Raw genomic sequence first — 22,272 nt, 5'->3', positions numbered from 1 at the left:
AACATCACCTGCCCCGGCAGAGATATCCCAGAAGAGCAACCCGAGAACCAATGGCAAGGCCTGATGGATCCTAACCCCGACGTGTGTTTAGTACCAGGGATCTGAATATGCCCGTTAACATCTTAGCTCCCTTGCCGCTGTCTGGCCAAGACTTTGGAAAAGGTGATTTAGAAGAAATATTTGAACCAAGCAAGATTCTGTGGAACGTCAAGCCTCATCTGTCATAATTTGGAGAATTTGCTTTATTCTTAAACAAGGAGTGTGAGACTCGCCAAAAAAATCTACAAGAGAAAACAGGCTTCAAAACCTGGCGAAAGAATACAGCAGCAGGGGGAGTCTTTAGCTGTAGCTCCATTGCCTTTCAACCATGACCGTCAAGACAGAACCTGTTTCAGGCAGGAGTGTCCAGGGGCCAATGACTGGTTCTGAGGGGAGGGACACCACCGAGTGTGCTTTTGGATAAGCAGGTGCAAAAGGCTGAGCCTTTTAGAACAGCCTTACTGTTGACGGCTGTTGGCAAGAGGCAGCAAATGACTAACAGGCACATGATCGGTCAAGCCTCAGCCTGGAAATGAGGTGTGAATTAACTTCAGTGTGTTCCCACCATATGGCTATGTGAATTCCAATCCCCCCCTCTCCCATTTGCAGCTCCGAGAGGAGGGCAGCACAGATGACCCTGGTGACCTCAGTTACCTCGTGATTCGGGGTGGCGGGATGCTTTGGCCTCCGTAGAGGACTCCAAAAACACAGGGCCCTCCTATAATCTCTTTGGTTCTGTAATGCACTGGTCGCAAAAGGCCTTGGCAGGGCAACGGAAGTGAATCCCCGGCATAGGCAGGGCAAGGGAAAACCAGAAGCAGAGGAGACTGGGGCTCAGTGCTGCAGGAGCCAATCAACTGAAGAGCCAGCCGTCTCAAGGCTGGAGGTGCAGACTAAGGCGAGGCTGGGGGCTGGCTCTACTTCCTGACTGAACGTAGTGGCTCTTTTTGCAAACTGGGCACGTACCCACTCAGTGGTCTCCAGTCCGAGTGGTGGGCCCCGGGGCGGCAGTGCAGAGCTTTCTTCCCCCGTCCTCACCTTAAAAGTTGCTGGCGAGGTGCCACCAATAACCTGACTCCTTTTCGGAGGCCTCATCCCCCGCCCCCCACCCAAGAGCTAGTTAAGAGGGAGGTTGGTAGGAGGGCAGGTCAATAGGGGAGACAACGTTTCTCTTTTTAAAATTTCAAGTTTTCCATGATTCTAATCACCCTCAGGTTAAGGGCTACATGCTATTAATGGGCAAGCTAAGTAAACTCTTGAGCAGAAAACGCTTTTATTCCAAACGTGGAAAGCTCCAACTTGAGATGAAAGAAACCTCTGATAAAGGCATTAGGTTTGAGGGTTGCCCAGCTCAGCCTTGGTCCAAGGAATCTCCTTTTCTCCAGTTCTGAGGGTAAGGGGAGGTTAGGGCATATGGGAAATCGAACCTGGTGATGCCTTTTGCTCAGAAGCAGTTACATAGCTATTTCCTTTCAACTGTGCTCTCCCTGCAACTCCAGCTTTTGTGCCTCCTCCCCGGCCCCTCCAGGTCTGTTCCTGCTACTGTTCCCCAGTCAAGAATCACTTGCCATCCAGCACACTTGGGTCTCTCCCACTGGAGAGAAAAAGAATGGCCTCAGTGGTACTTAGGGCACTTTACTGGGTGTCACAGGGAATTGAATCTTGACCTTCCCCCCGGGCATAGGGATCAAAGATGGGGACTGAGGGCCTTTCTTGAGGGCCTCAAAACCTCATCCTAGGAACTGGATTGCCCAAGGGGGCCCAGAGTACAGGTCTGATGTCAAAATATTCTGACATGGCAAGCCCTGATCAACTGACCCAATACTTCAGGAAATAGCAGAATCAGCAAGTTATAGCATCAGTGCTCCATGTCAGCTTCTCCCAGAGCAAAGACTTGAAGTGAAAGAGGGCTAGAGGGTCAAAAGAACACGCTTCATAGCTCAATTCAGTCCCTTTTCAATCACTTTTTTCAAAAGATCATTGTAAATATCCCAATGTTCAACACAAAGCAAAAACAAAAGCAGAACCAGGCTTCAAAGACAAGGGAGCACTCTTCACAAAGCTCCAGAAGCATTTAGCATCCCAAAAAGTCAGTGTCCTTATTTGACGATGCAAAAAGAAACTCACTTAACATTTTAGAATGCGTTATAATTAGAAGGGCTGAAATTAAATGCTAAATGTGTGTCAACTACTGATGGAGGGAAGTCTTACCACATTTGGCAAAATTGGCTCAAAATGAATAAATTGTAGAAACTACTCTCTTCCTCCGAGAAAATACCTGATTCCTATCACCAGGAATAAGAACCGGAGATCCAACAGGCATTATACAGCCTGTAATTCAGGTATAATGCACAGAATTACACTACATCTAGTTCTTAGTTAACCCCAGACAGCTTAAGGTCTTACAGTTGAATAAAACCGCTGCCGTGTCTACTCAATGCAGTTAATAGCTCGGAAACAAAGAAGTAAGAGCTATCATTGGGCAGCCAAGACACTTAAACCAAAGCTTTGGCAGAGAGATCAGTACAGATACAGACCCACAATCAAACAGAAACTTTATTAGTTTCTTTTACAAGAGACAGTGACATCAATCTTTTTAACAGAAATCTCAGGTCATCTGAGAGGTCAAATAGATCCAAGGAATAAAGATGACAACTAAACAGTTAAATTAATCAAAAGGCACTACAACACCACCTAAAACCTACTACCGCAGTGGCAGTGGGCTAAGGAAGATTAAGCTACAGCGAAATAGTCTCATGTAAATTGTTATAGATTATATAGTAGGAAACGAGTTTGCTTTCCAGAAGACTATGGCACAATGATCACTTGGGACCAAGTTGATATTTGGCCAGGAAAAGAAGGTCAGGCCAAATGGAAAGGAACAGGGACAAAGGAGAATCCAAGTGACAGAATCCAAGCAAAGGGTGATGGATCAGGCTTTTACCTCCCAAGAAGCATCTGTTGCATGGTGGGTTGCCTCCCCTCAGGCTCCTGCCCTAGAGCTGTTCCAGCCTTAGAGGGGCTCAGCAACCAGAGCTGGGTTCAGGCTGCCCCAGGATCATGCTGGAATTTAGTACAGACTTTAGAGAACTTGTCACAATTTCGGGGGTGGGGGGGGCGCTGAAGCATTCACATGCAAAGTAGTCTGAGCTTCCCCAAACACATTCAGACACCCTTACGCAACTTTTCCCAAAGTCTGACATCTTGTAGCAGCTGAGCTGTAGTTAAAGCTGCAAGGCTCACAAGATCAAAGAAGCCAGGACGAGACAATACAGGTAGGAAATCCCAGCAGTTGATCTCAATCTTTCTCTAATGTAGGAGAAACACTCATATACCTGATGTGGGATGTAGAAAGCTACACTGTAACAAGTTGGGTCTTCTGCTGGATTTTTCATCAAATACCAAAGGAAAATAAGGGGCGGGACTCACTTTATTTTTTAAAAGCCTCAGAACTTATTCTATTATAAAGGGACATGGCTGAACAGGTAGGAGACAGATTCCCCATTGTGAGTTCTCCTGATGGCTTCTGCAAGGATCATGGAGATGTCGATCACCTAGGAGGGCAAGGCAAGCATCAGGTTAGTATCATACAGACAGAGATGACTGGCCAGTTTGCAGACACTGATGAGCAGCCCGATGAGGGTCCTTCCTCTTAAGACTGCTGCACTGTGCTGTTTCCCCAAGGGAGCCCACAGCCAGATGCTCTTCATACCCACATTTTAAATATAACCAGCCACTTGGGAAAGAGTCAAAATGCTTATGGAGGAAAAACTCTGACTCAGACTCACCAAGATGGTGGTAAGTTGGCATTTAAAAATTCTTAGGAATGAAAAAAGAATATTTAAGCTGAAAAAGAAATCCTTAAGAATGATATCAACCCTCCAATTCCATATATTTCTAGTGGATTATATTTCCATATTTCTAATGGAAAGCGAATGGATTACTGTACATATTTTTAATTAAGCAAGGCCTTGTTCTTTTAGCACAACAGCACTCAAACTTTATTGTCTGACAATTACCTGGGGAGATTAAAGTCCCGGTCCCATGACCTCTGTTTTTGTAGGCCCTGGGTAGAGCAAAGGAATCTGCATTTTAACGAGAACCCTAGGTGATTAACTTAGGTGGTTTCCAGAGCACACTTTGAGAAACACTGAAATTCTAAGGAGCATACCGTCAGTTTAAAGGTTTCACGTTATGTTTGCAGGGGCCAATAGTTAAGAGTGATACACACAAACTGTAAAGCATGGACCTGGAAACTTGAGTGTGCATCACAATCACTGCGAGAGCCTGTTAAAATGTAGAATCCTGGGCTCCATCCTCCAGAGATTCTAGGTCTAGCTGTTTGAATATTTAGACACGTGATCTTTTTCCTTTTGGGTCACAGATCCTGATGACTAAGCCTTGAGAGCAAAGGAGGAAATCTTTAGAACCCACCCAGACACCTAATTCAACACATGGAACCACCTCCTAAATACTCAGTGGAGTCTTGTTTTGCAAGAATCTCAGCCTCACCTGTATTTTGGAGCAATGCTTCATCTTATCCTCCTGAGGTATGGTATTGGTGACAACTACTGCTTCAAAGCATGCATTATTAATGCGAGAAATGGCTGGGCCAGAAAAGATTCCATGAGTCAGGATAGCATAAACCCTGGTGGCTCCAGCTGAGAGAAGTCTAGAGGAAAAAGCAGAGTTGATTAGGAGTAATCTTACTTGTCACTATAAAATCCGAGTTAGGGAAGAAGAATGTCTTAGTCAACTTGGGCTGCCATAACAAAATACCACAGACTGGATGGCTTAAACAGAATTTTATTTCTCACTCGTTTCTGGAGGTTGGGAAGTCTAAGATCAAGGTGTCAGCAAGGTAGGTTTCATTCTGAGACCTCTTCTCTTGGTTTGGTGGTGGCCACCATCTCGCTATATGCTTCCATGACCTCTTTGTGTGCATAGACCAAGAGGGAGAATGGGGGGTGGGGTTGGGAGGGAGCTCCCTGGTGTCTCTTCTCATAAGGGCACCAATATCATCATGAGAGCCCTACCCTCATGACCTCACCTAAACCTAATAACCTCCCAAAGATCCCATCTCCAAACACCATCACACTGGGGGTTAGGGCTGAATTTTAGGGTGATACAATTCAGTCGATAGCAAGGAGAGAGAAACAGACTAAGAACTTATCTGAATAGGTTTGGATTAGTGTAGAAGGACCGTGGCACAGACTTCTATGCTCAGCAAAATCTGTCTCCTCTTCTTCCTAGCACACAGCTGGACGTTTCCTAGCCTCCCTTGCATAGTTAGGTGTGGCCATGTGACTCAATTCTGGCTATCTAAATGTGGACAGAGGCTTGTAAAATCTCCCATGGATGATCCTCCATGCTCCTTTCCCTTTCTGGCTGGACAAAATGGAAATGTTAAAGATGCAGGGCCGCGAGACTGAAAGGGGAATACTCGCGTCAGAGCATACCATGAACAAGAAAGAAACTTTACCGTGTTCAGGGAGTTGATCTGTTAAGAGCAATTAGCATTAACTTACTAATATGATAAAAGGAGTTTTATAAATGTCTACTCCAGGATCCAAACCAGGAGAGCACACAAGTCTTTTTTTTTTAAGCATTTATTATACATATATGCTAGGCACTGTGCAAGGCACGGATACCTGGAGATTTAAAAAACAAATTATGAGAAACAATGCTGTCCATACTGGCTTGGATTATAAGCAGTGGGGAGCCACTTAAGGTTTTAAAGGAGGCATGAGGGGAATCTAGTCTTAGTTTTAGGAAGGTAAGCGAGTATGGTGGCAATGTGAAAGATGGACTGGGGAGGTAAGAGACTGGTGACCGGCAGCAGAGAACAGAGGGAAGGCAATTCAGAACAGTCCTGGCAAACGATGAGAAGGAATACGAATGAAGGTAGTAGCAGCGAAAATGAACAGTCAAAAGGTAAGGCCAGGGATTCTAGCTTAGGTAAAATATAAACATGAGAATCTATTTCTGTCTCCTCAGGCATATGGATTTTTTACCTTAACTTGTTTTAAAAAACTATCAAGGGACATCCCTGGTGGTCCAGTGGTAAAGAATCCCCCTTACAATGCAGGGGACATGGGTTCAATCCCTGGTCAGGGAACTAAGATCCCACATGCCACGGGGCAACTAAGCCCGTGTGCCACAACTACTGAGCTCGCGCGCCTCAACTAGAGCCTGCATGCGGCAAACTACAGAGCCCATGTGCTCTGGACCCCACACGCCACAAATAGAGAAGAGAAAACCCGCACGCCACAACTAGAGAGAAGCCCACGCACCACAATGAAGAGCCCATGCACTATAACAAAAGATCCCGTGTGCCTCAACGAAGATCCCGCGTGCCGCAACTAAGACCCGACGCAGCCAAAAATAAATAAAATAAATAAATAAATAATAAATAAATCCTTAAAAAAATATATCAAAAGTAGAGTACTTAGAATGATGAGATAATTTTGGAAATATAGTGGTGACAGTTGCACAACACCGTGGATGCAACTAATGCCACTGAATTGCACACTTAAAAATGGTTAAAACAGCAAATTTCATGTTACATAAAGTTTAGCACAATAACAAGGAAAAATAAAACTAAGAAAATCTAGAGAAAAAAATAATACTTATCAATTTACATGCATTGCAATTTTAGCCTAGGGTGACAAAAGAAAGCCAGTTGTCATCTCCTCAATTCAGTTCCAAAGAGAATCAGCAGGATTAGGGCATTCAGATAGCAGTTAGCTTTTTACTTCTAAGCCCCAGCTCCACCACTAGGCACTCACTTGTCAGCTGCATGGCAGATTGTACCACAGGTGTCAGCCATGTCATCCACGAGGATGGCCACCCGGTCCTTCACATCTCCCACTAGCACCATGCGGTCCACTTCATTAGCTTTCTTCCGTTCTTTGTGAATCAAGGCAAAGTCCACATTCAACCGGTCTGCGATGGAGGTCACTCTGCAACACAGGGTATTCACAGTTAAAACGTGTGCGTGTGCCTGTGCGTGTGCGTGTGTGTGTCTTAGGACAAAGAAAGGAAATAAAGGATGGGCTTGTTTTCTGGGGGAGAAGACTCCTTGAAACCCAACAGTTCCCAGGGTTGGAAGAAAGCAACCGGAATTGATTGGCATCACAAACTGGGTTTCATAGACTAATGCCTCCATACCCTGAGAGCAGTTTATGAATGTATTAGTCAAACTTAGATTACAATTCATTCTGGGTTACTGTAGGGGAAGACAACACCCTCACCAGTCCCAGGAAGCGGTATAATGAATGCTAGGGCACGTTCATTTACTAGACTGGCAGTGAAAGGGAAGAGAGAGGTGACTTGGTTAACTAATGCCGGGAGTGTAGATCACCCCGATTTGACATGCGGATGTGGTGAGAAGTGAACCTGAACTTGGTGGGAGAGGAGCAGTACCCAGCCCATTCCAATGCCCACGCCCTCATCACACTCCCCTCAGTGATCCACCAGCTGTCAATGTCAACTGTACCTGGACACCAAGCTTGGGAATTCCTTTAAGGACTGCTAGAAAAGAAGTTTTACCAATTAACTGGGCAAACCAGGCATCTTGCTGTACAGCTCAAAGCATCTCCAAATCAAAACAAAATTCCTTTTTTTAAAATGACAAGGCAAGGGCTTCCCTGGTGGCACAGTGGTTGAGAGTCCGCCTGCCGATGCAGGGGACACGGGTTCGTGCCCCGGTCCGGGAAGATCCCACATGCCGCGGAGTGACTAGGCCCGTGAGCCATGGCCGCTGAGCCTGCGCGTCCGGAGCCTGTGCTCCGCAATGGGAGAGGCCACAACAGTGAGAAGCCCGCGTAACGCAAAAAAAAAAAAAATTACAAGGCAATACAAACCAGACTAGAAGGTGGGATAGAAAACAAATCTTTCTGGCGACAAAGTACCACGTAACCACTCAAACAGCAATCCATTCAGTGTATATGACTGTGGTGCCCCAGTGACACATACGACCACGCTCCACCATGCCATCCTTCTTATGGGTGAAGAGGCCTGTGCTTTGCGTTTTGTGTTTTAATGTAATACTGATCCAACCAGAGTATTATGTCCTACTATTTCCCTTGTGGCTATGGTCACATATCTCGAGTTTGTGCTGAATAAGGGAGAACCTGTGACCATATAATAAAGAACAAACAAGACTTGGACCACAACCTAGGCAACATTTACACCTGATCTAAACAACCCATACCCTGTGCTCTCCTTTCCTACTGCATGGGCACATAACAACATGAGTACCAACCTGGGACTTCCCTGGTGGTCCAGTGGTTAAGACTGTGCTCCCAAAGTGGGGAGCACAGGCTCGATCCCTGGTTGGGGAACTAGGATCCCACATGCCGCACGGCGCAGCCAAAAAAAAAAAAAGTTACCAATCTGCTTGGAATGATTATTTAGCCGAGGCAAATGCATGATCACTTAGTTCAAGCATCCCAAACCGTCCACACTCAATGGCCAACAAACTCAGTGACTGACAAAGTGTAAAGGGCTCAATAAAGTCACTCCCTATATCCTTGATGGTAGAACTACGTGCAAGTCACAATCACACAGGAATCTCTACCTAGTCCAGAAACCCTGCCAAGACAGACGTGATAGCCATTCACTTTGAAAATCTTTCATCACTAAAAGAAAATTATAAACAAACAAACAAAATCATTTAGCAATAAACCATCTACTGAAGGCAGTTTTTTTGTACCCAACTTTGGAAAGAAAATCGTGCTTTATTACTTATTTCAAATGTGACTGTTTTCTATGTCTCTGTGGAAGATGATTTTCCCAAGTATGACAACCACCATGAGGGGGATGTGTTTTAGGCTCCGTCTCTAGTATTACAGATGGTAACTAGCAACAAGGGACTCACAAAGCCATACATCTGGCTGGAGAACAGAACTCAAGCTCTCAGCTTATCAGTTCTGTTGACGTTCCTGAAATAAAGAGGTTGTTGAGAAACAGTCATTGAAGGTTTGAATGGCTTTTGCAAAGATCTGAATTCGCGTTTCCTAATCATCTGTGTTTTGTAGCTCTTCATTCTATTTCCACAACAAGAACATGTGTCACGCTTTTGAATGCATTACTAACGAGTGAGCCGCTAAAGAAATGAAAAGCTCTTAGTCTGCACCACGTGAGCTGAAGCACTGCAACTGGCAATCCCTGGCAATCAGTTTGTTTAGAATGTTCAGAGCTTGGCTTAAATAAAATCACCACACTTTCTTTTCCTTCCTGCTTAATATTTTAATCTAAAGGATCAAAACGGTTTAACCAACCATTTGGAGGTATGTAGAAGCTTACTTGTTCACTATTATCATGGGCTTCGATAGCAGGTGCCATTCATTAGAAAACCAAATTCCTCCCCCTCCTGATGGGTCACAGCGCTGTTGCTAGCCCTGCAGCGCTGAGTCACTGTTGGGTTATGGTCAAGCCCACGATGCCAGACTATTTTGTGCACCTCTGCTGTCTTTCAGGTAGTGACTCAGGCCAGTAGAAGAGGAGTGAGTAAAACCATATCCAGCCCATGTCCTAGCTACCGGCACATCCAAGTACTTAAAAACTGTCACTTCTCAATATCTTGTAGTAACCTATAATGGAAAAGAATCTGAAAAAGACTATATACATATGTGTATATGTGTATATACATATGTGTATATATATATATATGTATATGTGTATATATATATATATATACACACATACATATATATGTATGTATATATATATATAGTCTTTTTCAGATCACTTTACTGTACCCCTGATGCTAACACAACATAGTAAATCAACTATACTTCAAGAAGAGAAAAATTCACTTCAATAGAGAAACATCGTTTTCTGACACAACTGTCTGAAAGCTTTTCCCCAGTACGTTGGGAATAACATGATTTTCAACCATACCTCTTAGCTCCTCCAGCATCGGGTGAAACAATCGTGCAGTTCCTCCATTCCGAGATGTTCTCCCTTATCCACTTGAGGACAGCTGGCTCTGCATACAAATTGTCCACTGGGATATCAAAAAAGCCCTATAGAAAGAAAGAAGCTGGGTCAGTTTTGCTTGTTTTCCTTCTCTTCCATTTACAAATAATGAACACAAAGAGAATAGTAACTTGCCAACAGAATACTTTACTGCAACATTCAAACTGATCAGAAGGCAAGCCCGGTGTGGCAGACTGTAAAAACAGCCTCCTCGAATCTGGGCTATGTAAGAGAGCCCAGCCACGACGGGCAAAGCCAGGCCTCGGCTACACCACAGCTGACCACAGGCACATGAGCAAGCTCTTGGGAAAAACGGCCAAGTCCAGCCAAGACCAGAACTACCCAGCCAACGTGCAGACCCACGAGGTAATAAATGCTTACTACCTTATGCCAGTTAATGTTGGGCTGGTTTGTTAAGGAGCAAAAACTAACTGGTAAACAGGTTAGAGATGCTATGGTATATAAACTTAATGGAAGCCATTTACAATAAATGGTCACAGTAACTAGAAGTCAGGAGATCTGTGTTCTAACACTAGTTGCTACATATTAGTTGTATTTCACAACTAATCTGTTCCTCTTCTATAAAATGGGTATAATCACCTGTCCTGTATCTCACTGAATTCCCAGAAGCCTCCAATGATAATGATTTCAAAGTCTCTTTAAAAAGTATAAACTATAAGGTGGTATTCTGCTCCCCTAACTCTGTTTAGTATAGAAGGTAGGTTCCAATATCTATGGCTCTAAATTTAATGATGACAATAACAGCTCCCATTTATTTCGTATCTTTCATGAGCCAGGTGTTATACTATGAATTTAATATCTTACTTGATACTCACAATAACAAAGCAGTGTGTGTTCAGAGAAGTTAAATAACCTGCCCAAGGTTACAAAGCTAGTTAGTGTCAGAGCCAGTATTCAAACTAAGTCTGATGCCAAAGCCTACATGCTTCCCAGAATCCCAGACGGCCTCCCTGTCCAACCACCCCACGTGGCTAAGATCGCGATCTATGCTTAAGGTGAGGATGTTGAAAATGTCATCAATGTCTAGTTTATTTGAGCTGTACTTGGGCAGTTTTTGCTTCCCTACGGTTTTCAGCATTCAGTCCTCTCCTACCCCCTTTCTAATCCCTAATAATCTCTAAGCTAATACTTAGCTTCCACTGATACCTGAATTTGAGAAGCATGCAGGTCCATGGTGATAATATGATCCGCGCCTGCTACAGAGAGCATATTTGCGACAAGCTTGGCTGAGATTGGAGCCCGGCTCTAAATGGAGGGGAGGAAAGAAAAAAAAAAAAAAGCCAATTTGAGAAACAATTCATTTGCTCAAGAAGCACTTATTTACTGTGCACCTACTGTGTTTAAGGTACTGTGCTACCAGGAAATTCATAAAAAGTGACACAGCCACTGACTTTGAGTAGATCACAATCTGGCACAAATATGAAGTGGATTATCATTTTTCCAAATCAAGATACATATTTCAGAAAAGAAAATACCTTCCCTACCTTTCTTTTTCTTCACGTACATATTTTCTGCCTATTCAAGTGTTTCCAATGCTCCATTATTTAAATTACTCAGACTTTAAAAATCTTTTTTGAAAGAATTTTATTAAAATCTCTTTTAACACATACATACTCAAACCTGTGTAACATCTAACGTGTCAACATTTAAAGACACATTAGGGGCTTCCCTGGTGGCACAGTGGTTGAGAATCTGCCTGCTAATGCAGGGGACATGGGTTCGAGCCCTCGTCTGGGAAGATACCACATGCCGCGGAGCAACTAGCCCCGTGAGCCACAACTACGGAGCCTGCGCATCTGGAGCCTGTGCTCCGCAACAAGAGAGGCCACGATAGTGAGATGCCCGCGCACCGCGATGAAGAGTGGCCCCCTCTCGCTGCAACTAGAGAAAGCCCTCACACAGAAACGAAGACCCAACACAGCCAAAAATAAATAAATAAATAAATAAAATTAAAGACACATCACAGGATGGAAATTATAGTTTTATTTTATAAATTACACCACTCCCTTACTCATCCGGAGGCCAATGTTCCAGTAACCTCAACCCCCTTTAATAACAGGTAAACACACCTGGCTGCACCATAAAATAGCAAGGCCCATGCCCTTTACTCTACTCTGTAGGAGCACTGTATTTTACTGAAATAAAAATATCTGGCATTCTCCCAGGCATTGTATGTAAAATTTGGGCATCAATTACAACAGACCTGCAAAGTTTTACATATATGCTTTATCCTCTAATACTCCAAATAAGGTGAGATGTGTGTGTGCGTGTGTGTGCGCGCGCGTGTGTAATGAGACCAAGTATTCATGTAACTGACTTCAAGTTATATGAAGAGGTCACCACTAGAACCAAGAGGGTCCCAGAGGAGCTACCATAGTTTAAAAAAATATTCTACTCCATGGGAGCTGGTGCTTAGTCTTGCTGATACAATGAAAAAATAGCAGTGAGTTAGCCAAAAGTCACATACATATGACTGGAATAAAACAGACAGACTGCAAATGTGTTACTTTATACAAACCAATCACACCAATTGCTGTGAAAATCAGGTAATGCCTAAGATAAAAAAAGTAATATCCTCTAAATATACATTTGATAATTAAGGAAGATTTTGACTTTGGGCAAGTGCTCCTGCTTCCCCTGATTTTTAAAAAAGAATTAAAGAAAAAAAAAAAGATTCCGCTCCTACCTTATCCTTCTTATCCTGCCGGGCATAAGGGAAGCATGGGATGACTGCAGTAACCCGACTGGCTGAAGCAATCTTGCAGGCGTTAATCATGATCAAAAGTTCCATTAGATTGTCGTTGATTTCACCGCAGCCACTCTGAACAATGTAGACATCCTCTCCACGCACACTTTCGCCAATTTCCACACTACAGGAAAAGGAAGGACAACAAAAACAATAGATTTTAAAGCACTATACTGTACATCTACAGACAGTAAGGTCTAAAAAACACAGCTTCCCCACTAGTATGCTACGAATGGGTTACAGCTGCATGTGGTCTTGATCCCCTCAGACTTCAGGAGATTCCCCAGAGGAGTCCCTCTATTTACTGCCTCAGTTTACTCCAGTGTACTATACAGATATTACCTGCTTTTATAGGTGATATGACATGAAAAAGATTGGCTAAGGCACTTGGAAGTGACTGGACTATAATTTCAGTAGGCAGGCTGTATCTCATTTCATATACTGAATGCAAATCTGATATAGCATCTATGACTGTCACAATCCATATATAACAAAAGAAGTAGAAAGCTCATATAAGGAATGAATCACTACCATTCTATAATGATGCCTTCTACAAAAGATAGTACTACATCTACCACATTGGCAGTTCACTGAACAAATATTAAATGTTCATTGCCAGTCATTTTGCTTGGTGCCAGGGATACGATGGAGAACAGATGTGGTCCCTGCTTTCATTCTATGCTAACTGTACTCTGGTCCAATTAGTAATTCTTGTTTTAAAAAATTCCATAGGAAGTTACTCTAATTATGGAGTAACACTATATTTTACCATAAAATGAAAGTTTTAATATTCATACTTGGATCCTTACCACGAATAACTTATTAAAAAATAATAACCTCAGTGACACCTCAAAGCAACACCATTTCCCCAATTAATCCTCTAGGTGAGGTGGGGTGTGTGTGTGGGTGTATGGGCATGCGTGCATGTGTAGCGTGTGTAGGCAAGTAGACCAGAACAGCTGATAACCTGTACTGATGAAGAGAAAAACTTCTTCAACAGGAAGTAATTCCATTTCCAGAAGCTGATATAAGAGCTAATTATTATTTTAAATTTATTCCTTTCCAATCCAAGTAACAATTGTTACTTAGTTCCCTGACTAGGGATTGAACCCATGCCCTCAGCAGTGAAAGCACCGAGTCTCCAATCCCAGGATCCTACTTTTTAAAAAATGGGGTTAGCTTATATTGTAAAGCAAGAGAAATAAAAGCAAAGAGTAAAAATCAAACCAGAAAGCAATTAGAACAGGGAAGTTGAGATTCCTGGTAGCCAGAACAAAGAGGAAAAATCATTTGTTCGGGATGTTTGGAGGTAAATCTTCAGGCACTGAAAAATGGGCAAAATAAACCCAAAGTAAACAGAAGAAAATATAAACATAAGAGCAAAAACCAATGAAGTTAAAGACAGTAAAACAATAGAGAAAAACCACTGAAACAAAAAGCTAGCTCTTGGGGCCTCCCCTTGTGGTCCAGTGGTTAAGAATCTGCCTTCCAACACAGGGGAAGTGGGTTCAATCCCTGGTCAGGGAACTAAGATCCCACATGCTGCAGGGCAACTAAGCCCATGCACTCTAGAGCCTGCGTGCCACAACTAGAGAGCCCACGTGCACCACAACTACTAAGCCCTTGCACTCTGAAGCCCACGCACCACAACTAGAGAGAAGCCCGTGTGCCACAATGAAGAGCCCATGCGCTGCAATGAAAGATCTCGCATGCTGCAATGAAGATCCCACATGCTGCAACTAAGACCCAATGCAGCCAAACAGATAAATAAATAAATAATAAATTCTGAGAGGGACTTCCCTGGTGGCGCAGTGGTTAAGAATCTGCCTGCCAATGCAGGGGACACGGGGTTCAAGCCCTGGTCCAGGAAGATCCCACATGCCGCAGAGCAACTAAGCCCGTGCACCACAACTACCGAGCCTGCGCTCTAGAGCCTGCGACCCACAACTAGTGAGCCCACATGCCACAACTACTGAAGCCCGCGTGCCTAGAGCCCGTGCTCCGCAACAAGAGAAGCCACTGTAATGAGAAGCCTGCACGAGCAGCCCCCGCTCACTGCAATGAGAAGCCCGCAATGAGTAGCCCCCGCTCTCCGCAACTAGAGAAAGCCCGCGTGCAGCAACGAAGACCCAATGCAGCCAAATAAATACATTAAAAAAATCAACCAATTGCACTGTATGGACCTTATTTGCATACCAATTCAAGCAAATTGTTTAAAAATCCCACATTTATGAGACAAATGTGAATACTGGCTAATTATTTGATATTAAGAGATTACTGTTAATTTGTTTCAGGCAAGAAAACGGTATTGTGGTTAATGAAATGTATATGGGTGATATGACATAATATCAAGGTTTGCTTCAAAATAATCCAATTGTGGGGGGGCGGGGGGGGGAATAATAAATGAAACAAGATTAGCTGTGAATTGATAACTGCTGAACTGGGTGATGGGTGCATGGCAGGGAAATCATTTACTATTCTCTCTACTTCTGTATATGTTTGAAATGTTCTATAACAGGAAGAGTGAATGAATGAATGAATACCACTCAGGATTAGGCTGCCTCTTGCATCTGCTCACTTATGAACCTTCTGCAGGCCTGCCATTGTGAAAATTTAGAAGACTGAGGTTTATCGTCCCTCACAAAGTAACTCACCTCACACTAGAGGTAAGTGGGTCCAACGTGTTTCTTCAAAAGGTTTTGACAGATCTGCTCATACACTTTTACAGATACCCAGCTGACAGCTATTTAATTTTGGGTGGAAGTACAACTTGATGGGTCCACCAGGATGCAATGGCTACAAAGAATTTTACGGCAGGATCCTGAAATAGTGATGCTGAGCAACATGATGAACTGAACAGCAATTCTGTGGACCCCAAGACACAGCTGAACAGACATCTATTAATCACCAAGATCAGCCTTAGGAAACAAGTAAATCTGTCAGCAATGTCAACTATGCTAATGCCAAAATTGCTTTCTGGAGACATTGTTTTAAATTCAAATGGACAGGCACGAGAGGGCCAGGGAGGGCTTCCTGGGAGAGCAACTTGCATGCTATCCAAAGTGTAGGCCCTAGAGCGTCACTGTCCAGTAAGGGAGTCACTGGCCTCAAGTGGTTGTTGAGCACTTGAAATGTGGCTAGTGTGACTGAGAGGTGAACTGAGATGCGCAGTAAGTGTGAAATACCACACCTTACTGTGAAGCTGGTATAAATAAAATAAAAATATATCGATTTTTTATATTAATTACATGTTAAGTTTTTTTAAAAACCACTCAAATGGACAGGACTAAATAACACCTTGTGGAGGTGAGCCTGCTCTGCAAGTTCCTCACTGTGGTGGGCCCAAACAAGAGGCTGCGGGAGTTTCAAGAGACTTCCAGATCTCCTTTACTAACGCTGCCTGCCCTTTGAGAGGTTCCAGGCTGAGTCCCTTCTGTGTTTTATGGCGCACAACTCTAGGGCCCTGACTGAGTACTTCAAATATCCAGCAACTTCAAAACTGAAGAAATTTTATTTTATTTTTCAAGAAAATTTTATTTTATTTTATTTTATTTTTCACTCCCTGCCCCCCCGCCACCTCACCTCCCTGACCAAGCTCTCCACTTCTCTGGGGGAGAATGAAAGTCAGGCATACTGATTGCCAATAAAAAGCCAATCGTGTCCTCTACACCTGGCGTGGGAAAACATAAACATAAAATGGAAATAAAGTGAATCTAAAAGTGCCTTTTGATTGGTGGTATTCTTAAGAAAATCTCAAGAATTTAGATGGATGTTGGCACGTGCAAAATACATGGGATTAACTAACAAAGGTTAGAGTTCTTAGGAAAATCCTAGGCAACCAAGGTTAAAGTCATCCCCCTCTCAGCCTATCCAGAGTAACCAAATAAACCAAAGTTATTTAACAATATTGAAGAGAATTGAGTCCAAAAATTTAGTACATATAACAAGAAAGAAGCAGACTCACAGATATAGAGAACAAACCAGAGGTTACCAGTGGGGAGAGGGAAGGGGGAAGGGGAAGATAAGGGTAGGGGATTTAAGAGGTACAAACTACCATGTATAAAATAAATAAGTTAGGGGCTTCCCTGGTGGCGCAGTGGTTGAGAGTCCGCCTGCCGATGCAGGGGACACGGGTTCGTGCCCCGGTCTGGGAGGATCCCACATGCCGCGGAGCGGCTGGGCCCGTGAGCCATGGCCGCTGAGCCTGCGCGTCCGGAGCCTGTCCTCCGCAACGGGAGAGGCCACAACAGTGAGAGGCCCGCGTAACGCATAAAAAAAAATAAATAAATAAATAAATAAATAAGTTATAAGGATATATTGTACAACACAGGGAATACAGCCAATATTTTATAATAACTATAAACGGAATATAACCTTTAAAAATTGTGAACCACTTTGTTGTACACATGAAGCATATAATATTGTACATCAACTATACCTCAATAAAAAAAAATTTAGTACATTCAGAAGTTTCAAAAGCCAGATGAATACTGTAACAGCAAAAAATTTAAAGAAAATACTCAGAGTTGGGCAAGTTACTTAACCTCTGAATCTTAGTTCCTTCATCCATAAAATGGGGATAGTAAGAGTACCCCCTCAGAGCAGTGTTGAGGGGATTAAATATTAGATGTGTATAAAGTGCACAGCATAGGAACTAGCACATTTTAAGCATTCACTATTTATTAATTATTAATATCATCATTGCTGATAGCAGAACTCGTTCAACTTTTCTAGAAAGCAAATTTGGCAATAGGTATTAAAAAGCCTGAGAGGGACTTTCCTGGTGGCACAGGGGTTAAGAATCCGCCTGCCAATGCACGGGACACGGGTTCGAGCCCTGGGCCAGGAAGATCCCACATGCCGCAGAGCAACTAAGCCCGTGCACCACAACTATCGAGCCTGCGCTCTAGAGCCCGTGAGCCACAACTACTGAGCCCATGTGCCACAACTACTGAAGCCCGCGTGTCTAGAGACTATGCTCCACAACAAGAGAAGCCACCGCAGTGAGAAGCCCGTGCACCACAACGAGTAGCCCCCGCTCACTGCAACTAGAGCAAGCCCGCATGCAGCAAGGAAGACCCAACGCAGCCAAAAATTAAAAAAAAAAAAAAGCCTGAGAAGTGGTGTATACCCTTTAACCTAGTAATTCCCTTCTAGATATTTATCCTAAGGAAATAATCATAAACAGTCAAAAGATTTACATTCAAGAGTTTTCATATAAAAGAATCAGATCAAAACTTTTAAATATGTAATAGAGACTTGCTTATCTAAAATTATAGTAAAACCATGACAAGACTATACAGCTATTTAAAACCATGTAGACTAAATATTAAGAGAAACTACTCAAAATATATTGCTGAGTGAAGAAAGCTATAAACAACCTATCTTACTTTTTTTTAAAAGTACATAAACAAACAAACAGCTGGAAGTTCATAAATCAAATGTTAAGTTTATCTTGGGTGGTGGAATTATTTGGGATGTCTTTTCTCCCCTCTGTCCTCTTCTATATTTTCCACATTTTCTGCAATACCATCACCACCCCTTACCAACACTGTGAATTTGTTAGACAATTTTCTAAGAACTTTACTCCTATCTCATTTAATTGTCACAATAGACTCTGGGTAGATGCTACTTTAGAGATGAGATTACTGAGGCAAAGAAAGACTTAGGATTCAAACCCAGCTTCTCTGATTCCAGAGCCTGAACCTTTAACCTCTCATAGTTATTTGTGTGTGTCATACATCCACATATATGTATGTATGTTTCCTCAAAAACAGGACAGCAGGGGCTTCCCTCGTGGCGCAGTGGTTAAGAATCTGCCTGCCAATGCGGGGGACACCGGTTTGAGCCCTGGTCCGAGCACTGGTCCAGGAAGATCCCCCATGCCTTGGAGCAACTGAGCCCATGTGCCACAACTACTGAGCCTGTGCTCTAGAGCGCGCGAGCCACAACTACCGAAGCCTGCGCGCCTAGACCCTGTGCTCTGTAACAAGAGAAGCCACCTCAATGAGAAGCCCTTGCATGGTAACGAAGAGCAGCCCCCACTGGCAGCAACTAGAGAAAGCCTGCGCACAGCAAAGGAAGACCCAATGCAGCCAATAAATACATTAATTAATTAATTAAATCTATATATATATGAAAAAACTAAAAAACTGGACAGCAAAGGATGATCCTGACTTCAGAAGAAAGCTACTCAAGACAGCATCGACCCCTGAGATTCAGCCAAATTGCTGCAAAACAGTCTCATTTGAGGATGGGCTCTGCAGTTCCCCATCTGATGACCCAAAGCACCCACTGAGCTGCCCTGTCCATGACCTTTAGATCCCAAGAGTCACACAGGGCAGCAGTTACCACTTATGCAGTGCAGAAAAGCCAAAGGTTGGGGGAGGGAGGTAAGGGGAAGCTCCATAAGCAACATATTCGATTATGTTCAATGAAGATTTCAGAACATCTAAGGAACCAAAAAGCTAATGATTAAGCCAGAAACAAGGCAACTTAACCAGTCAGCAATTTTCCACATTGGGCTTAATCTTATCCAATGTTTCCAAGCATGTTACTGTCCAGTTGTTTAAAAATGAATTCAGGGGCTTCCCTGGTGGCGCAGTGGTAGAGAGTCTGCCTGCCGATGCAGGGGACACGGGTTCGTGCCCCGGTCCAGGAAGATCCCACATGCCGCGGAGCGGCTAGGTCTGTGAGCCGTGGCCGCTGAGCCTGCGCGTCCAGAGCCTGTGCTCCGCAATGGGAGAGGCCACAACAGTGAGAGGCCCGCGTACGGCAAAAAAAAAATGAATTCAGCTTTTTATCTCAGGGAAGTACATTGGGACTCCTGCTAATTCCGATAAATCAATCAGTAGAACACTAAAGTGTTCTCCCCCTCCCCTCTCCCAATATAGCCTCAGGTCCTGATGTGTTGCACTAGGCAGAGGGTCCACAAAGAAAAAAAAGTCTTTGTATTTTTTCATGAAGCATAGGAAAAGGACTTAATAGTCACAGTTCTCTAAGGGGAACCAAAAAAACCTCTAAATGAAAATCATTCTTGTCCCCTAGCTATAGTGCCACTTGCAAAGTCTGGTCCTGTTTTGCTTTATTACAGCCCATGAGTCATAATGCTGTGGTTAAAGCTAAAGACAGCAGCTCGGCTAGCCTTTCCACTAAGGTACTGCCTGGTTACAAATGGCATCAGTGTTTGCACTATCATTTGCATCACAACCAATGATCAAGAATCCAGAAGGAAGCTGTCCACTACAGATGAATGCTCTTATCAGCAGGGTCTACAAAGGATAGGGGGAGTTACACTTTGGTAAACAGTTTAAAGAAAGAAAAAAGGGAACAAAAGCATTTAGGAAAAAATGTTCAAAGCAATCTTCACTAATTTAACTGATTCATTAGGTTTGGTGTAAACTTTCCCCTTAATAGAGGACTGACTGTAAGACTGTGGGCACTGCTCTGATTTGATCAACAGGGCATCAACGAGAAACACAAAAAAACACCTAACAGAACCAGAAGATGCTATGTTTAGGTGGAAGGGGTATTGAAAGGATCAGGTGACCAAGCTATCTCTAAGATGGCCCCAAGGTGCAGGAGCACGGTAGAAGTGGGGGGAAGGTGCAAATTTAATTAGCAAGGCAATGAAAACAATTCATTGCAATGAATTGAATGAATTGCAATGAATGCTCTATGCATTCCTGGCCTTCCACTCCATGACCTTTTCTCGATTATCTTAATATTCAGGGATAAAACTGTTTCCTAAATCCCCCGCACAACGTTAGAAGTGGGCAAGTTCAGGATAGACTTTGGTACTGAAAAATATGCTTTTGTATTGTCTAGACCAGTAGCTACACTTGGGAAGATCAAGGATTCCAGAATTAAGGTTCCCTAAGATTTTCTGGATGGCTCAAACTGAGATGCTGGCAATCAGGATGCAGTTAATGCATCATTTTATCCGAGCAACTAGATTTAACTTAAGTATGGCTCCGAGTCTAAAGATGTGAAAAGCCAACGCTTGTCAATCGAAGGGAAGTCCTCAGTATTAATTTTGGCGGCCTCAGTACATAATGTCAAATTCCCTCAACAGGAAATCCGACCGACACCGTTTCGAATTGAAAAGCTACTTCTTAGACTCTAGGAGAAGCACTACGAGGGCTCAGTACGCAGTAGGATCTCCCAGGCAAGCTGGTCTAAGAGCTGAAGAGAACCCAATCTGGTCTGGATGGCTCAAAAGCGAAGCGACAAAGCCACGTGTCCCCACTGCCGAGCCTAGGCGTCTTTTCCCTCTAGCCGCTCTAGGCAGCCACCATCCCCGCGTTGGGTCCTCCAGCCCTTGCCTTCAAACCCAATAGCTTCGCCTCCTGCTCCATCTTGACTCCACCCAACCGCACGGTGAGAATGAACGTGACCCTCCCGCGAGAGGTAAAATAACGGAAACAGCCCGTGGGGCACGCTTGCCACAGAGCTGCCCCGTACCCCCCCACCAAAGCCGGCCCTTCAGAACTCACGCGGTGGCCCCATACCCCTACCCTCTGCTGCCCAAGTGTCGCCTGGCCGCCCCGGCAGGTGAGGCCGGTCGGGGTCCCAACTTCATCCTCACCAGGTCTCCTGGTTGCTGAATTTCTTAGTCACCACCTTGCCCAGCTCCAGGCCCAGGCGGTCGGCAATCTTCTGGGATAGGTCCTGGTGGGAGCTGCCGCTGAAGATTTTGATATTCGGCATCTTGGCCAACTACCCTAGGCACTCTTTGCTTGGTAATCGCTGCTGCCGCCGAGACCCGAACCGAGTCGGCCCAGAGACTCAGTACTAAACACTCCGCATTGCTACTCCGCCATCTTACATTCCCGCCGGCGCGCGGCTCTAAATTGCCCAGCGCCGGGTAGGCGGAGTCAGCGGGGAAGTTTACACCCCGCCCTTTCCTATTGGCTGAGCGCCGGCGAGGGGCGGGTCCTTGTTGTAGTTCTGCCTACACCCGCTGTCTCAGGGATTGACTGGAAGCCCTGAAGGGGGCGAGGCTAAGGAATCGTCCCGCCCCCTATAGCGAGGCAGTCCGAGAGGGCTGACTAGAAAACGCTGAGATACCCGCGCTTGGCTGGGGGTGGAGGGGTGCTGGTGACGCGTAGGGCCAGATCTTTCCCGCAAGTCACGCTTTTTTTTTTTTCTTCAGCACCTGAAAGCAAGCCTGGCTCTGGTTTACAGTTTCTTTTAAAAGTATCTGTTTATCAGGATGGCAGCCACAGTTCGTCTGAATGAAAGGGAGATTTCTCAACGTGATTGAGTTTGTATGTTTCTGAACATGATTTTTGTCTTTTTGTAAGGATGGGGCTGAATTAAAGCACGTTTGCACACAGACAGACGCCCATAGCACAGGCTCATCCAAAGGGCAAACAAGCAATTTCAGTGTCGCCTTTGCCTGGCAGACAAGTCCCAAGGGGAAAGTGACTGAGGGCAGGCTACCTGAGTCATCCAGGGACACTGCAAGAGAAGTCTCATTT

The 22,272-nt window shown here is 44.1% G+C and overlaps 1 protein-coding gene across 1 annotated transcript; it reads right to left on the bottom strand.

The window, feature by feature from the left end:
- Positions 1-2,577: 2,577 nt before the first annotated feature.
- On the bottom strand, positions 2,578-21,642 carry PRPS1 (phosphoribosyl pyrophosphate synthetase 1). The gene is made up of 7 exons (XM_032620677.1): positions 21,378-21,642; positions 12,731-12,914; positions 11,191-11,289; positions 9,946-10,070; positions 6,828-7,001; positions 4,552-4,711; positions 2,578-3,593 (listed from the first exon to the last, which is right to left on the bottom strand). The coding sequence occupies exons 1-7, from the start codon at positions 21,497-21,499 to the stop codon at positions 3,501-3,503; spliced, it is 957 nt and encodes a 318-aa protein (XP_032476568.1). The 5' UTR covers positions 21,500-21,642; the 3' UTR covers positions 2,578-3,500.
- Between the last annotated feature and the right edge of the window lie 630 nt (positions 21,643-22,272).

The sequence above is a fragment of the Phocoena sinus genome, chromosome X, assembly GCF_008692025.1.
Source record: "Phocoena sinus isolate mPhoSin1 chromosome X, mPhoSin1.pri, whole genome shotgun sequence".
NCBI lineage: Eukaryota > Metazoa > Chordata > Mammalia > Artiodactyla > Phocoenidae > Phocoena > Phocoena sinus.
Note: the sequence above shows the minus strand (reverse complement) of the source record. Positions and strands in the feature narration are given on the sequence as shown.